Source organism: Anolis sagrei, chromosome 8 (assembly GCF_037176765.1).
Source record: "Anolis sagrei isolate rAnoSag1 chromosome 8, rAnoSag1.mat, whole genome shotgun sequence".
NCBI lineage: Eukaryota > Metazoa > Chordata > Lepidosauria > Squamata > Dactyloidae > Anolis > Anolis sagrei.
Window position 1 is genome coordinate 14,321,325 of NC_090028.1, and position 10,544 is coordinate 14,331,868.

The following is a 10,544-nucleotide window of genomic DNA, read 5'->3' on the forward strand; positions in this document are numbered from 1 at the left end:
GTTGATAAAAATAACAAGAACGCTTATTGAACAGGCTTGAAATATTCAGGGACAAATGCTTAATGGTTTCAGTAAATTACTGGCATAGAAAGCTTGTGGTTGCGTAGAGTAAAGATCTTAAAACTTCTGGGTAACAAGTCTTAAAAGTTTCAACACGGAAAATTACTTCAGGAAATGAATCTCTGAACGTAACTCCCAAAAATCCCCCTTAGGAATCTAGCCAAAACCCTGAACTAGACTTCCTTAGGAAATGAACAGACCACTAACGGGGTGCTGCTCCACAAAACAGTATTCCAGCTATTTCCTCAATAACTCTTCTGAATACTACACAAAAGACTGACCCAAACTTCTTCAAAACCCAAACTGCTCTTACTAACACCCACTCTTCTTCGCTCTACCTGTGCCAAATTCCAACTGGGAACCTCAAAATCTCAGTTTAAAAGACACCTTTTCCTTTAGATCACTTAGGCTTCGCCCCCATCTTCCTAACCAATCCTAGCCTTCTAACTTTCCCTCCAAGACTAGAACACGCCCCCTCAAGGCAAACCTAACCTAAGATGGCATCTCCCTGTCTCCCTTTCCTAACATGGATGCCATGGCTTTGCCAGGCCCACGTCCTTAGGCCTAAGCTAGCCTGCTAAGGTAAGGGATTCATTACACCTTGCTTGTGTGAGACCCAGTTTCTGTCGACACCATAATCAACCTAATTCATAACTTAAGAATGGAAAAGCCCCAGGCATCGACCATGTTCCCACTGAACTCATCAAAACCAATCAACACTGGTGGGCACCCATACTAGCAGCCCAATTCACAAAGATCAACCTCACTGGCAAAAAGCCAATTGGCTGGAACCAAGCCACTGTGGCACCAATTTACAAACAAAACAAAATGGATAGCTAATATATACTACACTGACACATGGATAGAAAGATGATGCACAACAGATCATAGGACTCTAAACCACAAACCAATTTTATTTCATGTAGGATATTAATACCTTAAAACAGATCCATAACATTGTAATGTTATTACACTTAATATGTAACGGAATGTATTTAAACTGAAGGAAGCATTGAATTGGAGGATCCGTTCCAGTGGGAGAAATGAACTCCACAAGTCAGAGTTTGCTTTTTGCATTGTTGTACCACTCCATGAAAAGGTTCACAGCTGAAGAATTCAAGTTCTCAAGATCATACGGAACTTCAAATGTTGGTTTCTCTCCAAAAACCACAAGAGCAAGGAACACTGCAATGTGTGCTGTGAGTCCCACTATTCTGAAAGATCTCTTACGCTCTGGATCATCATATTCAAAGGTATGCACCAAATATGGAAGTCCATTTAGTGGTACAGTTACGCCACTGTACTTTGAAGGACGAATGAAATACTCCAGTGGCATAGAAAACGTATCACTCACTTCTTCGGGATTAGGATGGGCGTGAAACGTATCGTCTATAAAGGCTACAACTGGAGTTACCAAGGAATCGGTCTGAAATGAAAACAAGGTGTGAAGCTCTTTAAAGCATCTAGAAGTCACAGCAATACATTCCAAACAGTGGCACAAAGGTTCAGCCAAGGGACAATGGGTAAGAGTTCTAGTCTGAAGGTAGAGAGCTGCTCTCATAGATCTAAGTAGATAACAGACCAAAAAGCACTGGTCAATTGTTAGAGGCTATCATAAGAACTATAGAGTCATAAAGTCAATGACTGCTCAGGGAAGGAGCTCCTAACATCCCATTTAAACATCTTCAGGATTTAATTATATGGACTATCTTGTTTCACTGCCAAATAGTTGCACTTTTTACCAACTTTTTTGTTGGAAAAAAATTAGATGCGACTGTTACATGGTGAAAAAAATTGGGGTCTTCTGTTTACTGGATTCGTCTTGTGTTTTTTAAAAAACTGTTTTACCCCCAAGATGAAGAGAGCTCTGTGTTCAAACTGTCTTTGAAAGGGAAGGCAGCAAAGAACAGTTCGGTGTTCATTTAAACTGTCTTTGGGTCTCTGAGTTTCTCAGTTTTATAATAGTCGAACCACAAAATAGGGGTGCGACTATTATGTGAGGAAATATGAAATATAGATACACATGTATAGGTCAATTTAATATGTAAATTAAGGGCAGGTTTCAGGGTCAAAGTTAAATATTTTGTATGACCCATGAATAAGTTGATGGTCATTCCATGGAGGGAATGCCATTTCTCCACCTGGCATTCAAAAATGTCAGACATGCTGCTACAGTGGAGAAAGTAGAGAGGGTTTATGCCTCCTTTAGCGTCTCCTCGGATGAACTAGGATCTTGCTTTTTGCTACTCCGCTCAGAGAAAGGGGTGATTCACACACATGCACATATGTATGTGTGTGTGTGTGTGTATGTATGTATGTATGTATGTATATATATATATATGTGTGTGTGTGTGTGTGTGTATATATGTATGTGTATATGCATATGTATATGTATGTGTATGTATGTATATATATATATTCAGGCAGTTCCCGAGTTACAAATATCTGGTTTACAAACAACTCATTGATAAGAATGGGGGAAATGCAACTGAAAGGGGGAGAAATCTACCCCTTGGAAAGGAATGTCACCCCTGAAAGAGTGATCATGAGGAAAAGGGGTCTCTACTGAGGCTTTCTCACCAATCCTGTCGCCTAAGGGCTGAGAAGAGCGGTATACAAATAAAGTAAGTAAGTAAGTAAATAAATAAATAATCCTTGTTTCCACAAGCAATTTTTTTTGAAAATCCAATTCTCACAGGCACAGAACGTGAGGTGAAACCATCTAAACACGGGTAGACAGTGAAACAAATACCACAGTGGCATTAACCCTTCCCTATGCTATGCAAAGTTTGTGTATGTTTGTGTGTGTGTGTGTATAAATGTAATGTCCATTTGTGGGATTAACATCACTCAAAAACCACTGGACGAATTGGCACCACATTGGGACACAATACACCTATCAGGCCAACGAGTGAACATCACTTATAAAAACACTGAAAAATACAGCAGAAGAGACTTTAAAAGCAAAAAATAAAATAAAATAAAAATTACAACGCATGCACAAAACTACATATATACACAAACACACATATACACAAATATATACAGAAATATATACACATATATGCACACACAAAACACCTACACAGAAAGGGGGAACGGAGGAAGGAAGGAGAAAAAGAGGGAGAGAAGGAAAGAAAGGTAGAGAAGGAAGGAAGGAAGGAAGGAGAGAAGGAAATAATAAAGTTAAAGAGGAAAGGAAGGATAGAAGAAACGAAAGAGAGAAAGAGGGAGGGATGGAAGGAAGGAAAGGAAGGAAAGGAAGGAAGGAAGGAAGGAAGGAAGGAAGGAAGGAAGGAGACAAGGAAGGATGTAACCAAAGAGCAAAGGAAGTGAGAAAAGGAACAGGTAGAGAAGGAAAAAAGAAGAAGGGAAAGAAAAAGAGGGAAGGAAAGAAAGAGGGAGGGAAGGTTGGCCACAGCAACACGTGGCAGGTACAGCTTATACATACATACATACATATATATCACTCTCTTTCTCTCTCTCTATATATATATAGATATATAGAATTACACTTAAAATGCACTTTGCCAAGTCTCCTTTTAAACCTATCTTATTTGGAACAAATTGAACTTTACTTTGTCTAGTATTGGCACAAGTCGACAGATGACTTCAGCCTGTTCAGGGTGCAGCCCTATTTCCTCCTGGGATTCTCGTAGAGCTGTGTCTATTTCATCTTTGTCTGTTGGTTCACTTCTGCCTCCTGGAAAACACACGTCTCCTGGTGATCGTCTCAGCTAGGAATTAGAAAAAGACATTTGTTCACTGGTAGTATTAACTTCAGTTAACACGATCTTGGTTGGCCATGAACTCATTCTAGAAAAGCCTTTTCCATCTAAAAATATAAAGGCTTGTATATCTTTTATCCAGTGGAGCAGTGGGTTAAAGCGCTGAGCTGCTGAACTTGGTGACTGAAAGGTCACTGGTTCGAATCCGGGGAACGGGATGAGCTCCCGCTGTTAGCCCCAGCTTCTGCCAACCTAGCAGTTCGAAAACATGCAATTGTGAGTAGATCAATATGAATTAATGAATGAATGGTTTATTGTACTAGCCATAGCCCATGAAAGAAGCTTCCCACAGGATGGTGAAACATCCAGGCGTCCCCTGGGCAACATAATTGCAGATGGCCAATTCTCTCTCACCAGAAGCAGTTTCTCCAGTTACTCCTGACATTAAAAAAAATGGAATTTTTGCTGGCCTGAGTCCCCTTGGGGAGATAGGGCAGGATAAAAATGAAATTATTATTATTATTATTATTATTATTATTATTATTATTTCTAGCCTCTGCTGTGTTTACTAATTTAGCTTGGATTTTTTGGGATACGACTGCAAATGTGGCAACCTTTAATGTTATATTTTTGGAATGAGCAGATCAATAGGTGGGAAGGTAATGGCGCTCCATGCAGTCATGCTGACCACATGACTTTGGAGGTGTCTACAGACAATGCCTGCTCTTTGGCTTAGAAATAGAGATGAGCACCAACCTCTAGAGTCAAATACGACTAGACTTGATGTCAGGGGAAAACTTTACCTTATCTTTTATCTTTCACTCAGACCCTGATCTCTGTGCTGTGAAATCTATACTTATACTTACTCAATATAAGATACAGCTTCAATGTTTCAACCACGCAACACCAATAAAGTAAATATCTTACTTCTATCGCTGTTTCATTTTTACAATGCAGCTTCAGTGATCTTATATGGCCTAAAAGCATGGTACCACATCTTACAAAGAATGAATGGAATGGGTTTTGATATTCAGACCTTCATACCTGCATTGATCTCACTGTGAAAAGAAGGTGTAGTTCTCCATCCTTAATCATCAGTGGGAGAAGAACAGAGGCCTTTCTCCCTGGAAAATGGGAAAATCTCTCTCCGATGTCAAATTTCTTCAACTGCAGCTTTGCTTTATCTTTCAGATTCATTCTACAATTTTAAAAAAATGGATAAAGAGATTTTTCATTTTTTTGTCAGTTGAGTAATATGAAGAATAGGAAGATACCTTGGGGTTTATCAATTGGGGAGTTTATGGCATTGTCTTGTGGGTGCCATGCTTTCTAAGTGAGGCAAATATAACGATAATTACTACTGATCTCTAAATATTAACGTTTCCAATAAATTTTTATCACAATTATGTGATAGTTAATGCTACAATTCTCCAACTTCACTAAAGATTATGTTCCCAGGGCTTTTTGTATCTTATTGGTTCGCAATTCAATGGCACGTTTGGTATTCTTTTGTAATAGAGACACAAGCAGTGAAGCCAGGCACAAAACTTCAGCTTGTGGGTATTCTGACATTATGGTAGATGGCATTTGTTGATGGTTAATAAAAGGAAAAGAAGGGGGGCGGGGGGGAGAAAAGAAGGGAAGGAAAAAGCAAAAGGAAGGAAAAGAAAGGAAAAAGGAAAGAAAGAAAACAGGAGGCAAGAAAGGAAAAAGAGTAAGAAAAAGAGAAAGGAAGGAACAGAAAAGGGAAAGGTATGAGGAAGGGAAAGAAAGGAAAGGGGGAAAAAACGAGAACAAGGCAAGAAAGGAAAAGAAGGGAAAGAAGAGAAAGAAAGGAAAGAAAAGAGGGAAGGTATGATGAAGGGAAAGAAAGAGAACAAGGCAAGAAAGGAAAAGAAGAGAAAGAAAAAGAGGAAGGAATGAAAAGAAAAGGAGGAAAGGTATGAGGAAGGGAAATAAAAGGGGGAAGAAAGAGAACAGATGGGGAGAAAGAAAAAGGGAAAGAAAAAGAGAATGGAAGGAAAGGAAAAGGGGGAAAGGTATGTGGAAGTGAAATAGAGGGAAAGGAAAAGGGGAAAGAAAGAGAACAGAAAAGAAGAAAGGGAAAGAAGGGAAAGAAAAAGAGAATTGAAGGAAAAGGGGGAAAGGCATGAGGAAGGGAAAGGAAGGAAAAGGAAAGGGGGAAAGAAAGAAAAAAGGAGGCAAGAAAGGAAAAGGGAAAGAAAAAGAGAATGGAAGGAGAAGAGGGAATTGTATAAGGAAGGGAAGAAAGAGAAAGGAAAAGGGGAAAGAAAGAAAAGGGAAGAAAGGAAAATAATGGAAAGAAAAAGAGAAAGGGAGGAAGGAAAAGGGGGAAGGTATGTGGAAGGGAAAGAAAGAAAAAGGGGAAAGAAAGAGAACAGAAGGGAAGAAAGGGAAAGAAAAAGAACGGTAGGAAAGGAAAAGGGGGAAAGTGTGAGGAAGGGAAAGAAAGAGAAAGGAAAAGGGGAAAGAAAGAGAAGGGAAAGAAAAACAGAAAGGAAGGAAAGGAAAAGGGGGAAAGGTGTGAGGAAGGGAAAGAAAGAGAACGGAAATGTGGAAAAGAAAGAGAACAGAAGGTAAGAAAGGAAAAGAAGGGAAAGAAAAAGAGAAAGGGAGGAAGGAAAAGGGGGAAGGTATGTGGAACGGAAAGAAAGAAAAAGGGGAAAGAAAGAGAACAGAAGGGAAGAAAGGGAAAGAAAAAGAGAAAGGTAGGAAAGGAAAAGGGGGAAAGGTATGAGGAAGGGAAAGAAAGAGAAAGGAAAGGGGTAAAGAAAGAGAAGGGAAAGAAAAAGAGAAAGGAAGTAAAGGAAAAGGGGGAAAGGTATGAGGAAAGGAAAGAAAGAGAAAGGAAAAGGGGGAATGAAGGAGAAGAGAAAAGGGGAAAGAAAGAGAAGGGGAAGAAAAAGAGAAAGGAGGGAAAGGGAAAGGGGGAAAGGTGTGAGGAAGGGAAAGAAAGAGAAAGGGAAAGGGGGAATGAAGGAGAACAGAAAGGAAGAAAGGAAAAGCATGGAAAGAAAAAGAGAAAGGGGGGAAAGGATAATGGGGAAAGGTATGAGGAAGGGAAAGAGAAAGGAAAGGTGGAAAGAAACAGAACAGAATGGAAGAAAGGAAAAGGGGGAAACGTATGAGGAAGGGAAAGAAAAAGGAAAGGGGGGAATGAAGGAGAACAGAAAGGAAGAAAGGAAAAGAAGGGAAAGAAAAAGAGAAAGGGGGGAAAGGATAATGGGGAAAGAAAGAGAACAGAAGGGAAGAAAGAAAAAGAAGGGGGGAAGAGAAAGGAAGGAAAGGAAATGGGGAAAGGAATGAGGAAAGGAAAGAAAGCGAAAGGAAAAGGGGAAAGAAAAAGAACAGAAGGCAAGAAAGGAAAAGAAGGGAAAGAAAGAGAAAGAAAAGGGGAAAGAAAGAGAAAGAAAAGGAGTAAAGGGAAAGAAAAAGAGAGAGGAAGGAAAGGAAAAAAGGGACAGGTATAAGGATGGGAAAGAAAGAGAAAGGAAAGGGGGAAAGAAAGAGAACAGAAGGGGGAAAAGGAAAAGAAGGGAAAGAAAAAGAGAATGGAAAGAAGGGAAAATGAGGAAAGGTATGAGGAAGGGAAAGCAAGAAAAGAAGGAAGGGAAGGAGGGAGGGAGAGAAGAAAGGAAAAGAGGGGAAGGAAGGAAAGAAAGAAGAGGGAGGACGTTAATGAGGGAAATAGAAGGAATGAAAGAAGGAAGGAAGAGCCAAAAAGAAACTTCCTTCCTGAGGAAAGTCAGGTATAAAAACTAACAATAACAATAATAACATCAGCAGTTGTTGTTGTTGTCTGTAGTCATAAAAAGAAAGGCTCCTCATTCCTCCCTCAGCGCCCCCTGCCCCATTTTCCCGCCTTTTTCTCTGGGCAGGGGGCGGGGGCGGCGGCCTGTCAATCACTTCTCCAGGGGTTACCTTCCCCAGCCTTCCCCCGAAACCTCTGCAGCCGCCATTTTGGAAAAGGGAAAAGGCGGAAGTCTCGCTTCTCTCCCAGCCGCAGCGTTCACTCCTGCCAGCCGATTGGCTCTTGCCTCCTGATTGGCAGCCCCGCCTCCCCTCGTCGTCCAGTAGGACGCCAGATTTCCCACACGAAGCCCTGCGAGTGGCTCTTTCGCCGAAAAGGCGGGAACAGGGATGAAGCAGAGATGGAAGGGAGGAAGAGGAAGCGGGGGTGAAAGCTGGCTTGGGATAGGCTGAGAGATAGGACTGGCTCACTGAGGGTGCTGCGCCTACACCCTGGAATTAATGCAGTTTGTCACTACTTGAGATTGGATAGGTAGTTTGGTGAAGCACAAGAGATATGTACATAGGGATTTGTCGTTTGGTCAAGCGTCAGGGATTTGTAGTTTGGTGAAGTACCAGGGATACATGGTTTAGTGAAGCGCCAGGGATATGTATGTCATTTGGTGAAGCACCCGGGATATGTAGTTTGGTCAAGCGTCAGGGATTTGTAGTTTGGTGAAGTACCAGGGATACATAGTTTAGTGAAGCGCCAGAGATATGTATGTCATTTGGTCAAGCGTCAGGGATTTGTAGTTTGGTGAAGTACCAGGGATACATAGTTTAGTGAAGCGCCAGAGATATGTATGTCATTTGGTCAAGCGTCAGGGATTTGTAGTTTGGTGAAGTACCAGGGATACATAGTTTAGTGAAGCGCCAGGGATATGTAGTTTGGTCAAGCGTCAGGGATTTGTAGTTTGGTGAAGTACCAGGGATACATAGTTTAGTGAAGCGCCAGGGATATGTATGTCATTTGGTGAAGCACCCGGGATATGTAGTTTGGTCAAGCGTCAGGGATTTGTAGTTTGGTGAAGTACCAGGGATACATAGTTTAGTGAAGCGCCAGGGATATGTATGTCATTTGGTGAAGCACCAGGGATATGTAGTTTGGTCAAGCGTCAGGGACATGTAAGCCGCTCCGAGCCCCAGGGGAGTGGCGGCATATAAGTTCAAATAATAAATAAATAAATAAATGTAGTTTGGTCAAGCACTAGGGATTTGTCGTTTGGTGAAGTACCAGGATACATAGTTTTGTGAAGTGCCAGGGATATGTATGTAGTTTGGTGAAGCACCAGGGATATGTAGCTTAGTGAAGCACCAGAGATTTGTAGTTTTGTGAAGCGCCAAGGATATGTATAGTGAAGTGCCAGGGATTTTTAGTTTGTGAAGCGCCAGGGATATGTAGTTTGGTGAAGCACCAGGGATTTGTAGTTTAGTGAAGCACCAGGGATATGTAGCTTAGTGAAGCACCAGGGATTTGTAGTTTTGTGAAGCGCCAGGGATATGTATAGTGAAGTGCCAGGGATTTTTAGTTTGTGAAGCGCCAGGGATATGTAGTTTGGTGAAGCACCAGGGATTTGTAGTTTAGTGAAGCACCGGGGATATGTAGCTTAGTGAAGCACCAGAGATTTGTAGTTTTGTGAAGCGCCAAGGATATGTATAGTGAAGTGCCAGGGATTTTTAGTTTGTGAAGCGCCAGGGATATGTAGTTTGGTGAAGCACCAGGGATTTGTAGTTTAGTGAAGCACCAGGGATTTGTAGTTTTGTGAAGCGCCAGGGATATGTAGTTTGGTCAAGCACCAGGAATTTCTAGTTTCGTCAAGCACCAGGGACATGTAGTTTGGTCAAGCACCAGGGATTTATCATTTGGTGAAACACTAGGGATATGTAGTTTAGTGAAGCGCTAGGGATATGTATTTAGCTTGGTGAAGTGCCAGGGATATGTAGGTTAGTGAAGCATCAGGGGTTTGTAGTTTTCTGAAGTGCCAGGGGTTTGTAGTTTGGTGAAGCGCCAGGGATATGTATGGTGCCAGGGATTTGTAGTTTGGTGAAGCGCCAGGGATATGTACGTAGTTTGATGAAGCGCCAGGGAAATGTAGTTTGGTAAAGCACGAGGAATTTGTAGCTTGGTCAAGCACCAGGGACATGTTGTTTCATGAAGTACCAGCAGGGCCGTAGCCAGAAAAAAATTTCGGGGAGGGTTGACAGTTTCGGGGGGGTTGACAATTTCGGGGGGGGGGGGGTTGAAAATTTCGGCGACCGGGGGGGGGGGGGGGTTGAAACCTGCCTCCTAGCTCACGCTGAAGCAAAGAGCACAGCAGGGGGCAGAGCAGCCTTCAATAGCCTGCAGCTCCGCCCCTGTCTACCACCTCCACCAAGTCTGGCCTCCTTAATGAGAGCATTCAACACACACACACTCAACTTGGTTGCTTCACTACATCGGCTATTGCTGCAAGTAATGACAGTGTGAATAAATTGTCAATATTTGCTTGAGATAGTGCTTACAGTTCTGGAGGGACTCTTAATTTTTTGCATCTCATAGACTTAGTATGGGGATTTGGTTAACCAGTTAAAATTCATGAGTAAACCAGATTTTAAAAAAAAATCTGAAACATTTCGGGGCGGGTTTGAACCCCTAAAACCACCCCCTCGCTACAGGCCTGAGTACCAGGGATACATAGTTTAGTGAAGCGCCAGGGATATGTACGTAGTTTGGTGAAGTTTCAGGGATATGTAGTTTAGTGAAGCACCGGGGATTTGTAGTTTTGTGAAGCTCCAGGGATATGCATTGTGAAGTACCAGGGATTTGTAGTTTGTTGAAGCACCCGGGATATGTAGTTTGGTGAAGTTCCCTTGGGCAGGGAAGGGTAAACACCTTGTAAAGCTACACTCCCAGGATCCCACAGCATCGAGGCATGGCACTTCAAGTGGTATCAAACTGCATTAATT

At 41.9% G+C, this 10,544-nt stretch overlaps 1 protein-coding gene across 1 annotated transcript; it reads right to left on the minus strand.

Moving 5' to 3' along the window:
• Positions 1 to 948: 948 nt before the first annotated feature.
• Positions 949 to 7,801, minus strand: NUDT7 (nudix hydrolase 7). The gene is made up of 4 exons (XM_060788377.2): positions 7,731 to 7,801; positions 4,833 to 4,986; positions 3,639 to 3,797; positions 949 to 1,486 (listed from the first exon to the last, which is right to left on the minus strand). Exons 1-4 carry the CDS (start codon positions 7,766 to 7,768, stop codon positions 1,118 to 1,120), a joined length of 720 nt encoding a protein of 239 aa, XP_060644360.2. The 5' UTR covers positions 7,769 to 7,801; the 3' UTR covers positions 949 to 1,117.
• Between the last annotated feature and the right edge of the window lie 2,743 nt (positions 7,802 to 10,544).

Coding starts and splice junctions, on each gene's coding strand:
- NUDT7 (XM_060788377.2), bottom strand. CDS start 7,768: ATGGCGGCTGCAGAGGTTTCGGGGGAAGGCTGGGGAAG. Junction 4,987..7,730: donor TCGGGGGAAGGCTGGGGAAG/GTAACCCCTGGA, acceptor TTAAAATTGTAG/AATGAATCTGAAAGATAAAG. Junction 3,798..4,832: donor TCACAGTGAGATCAATGCAG/GTATGAAGGTCT, acceptor TCTAATTCCTAG/CTGAGACGATCACCAGGAGA.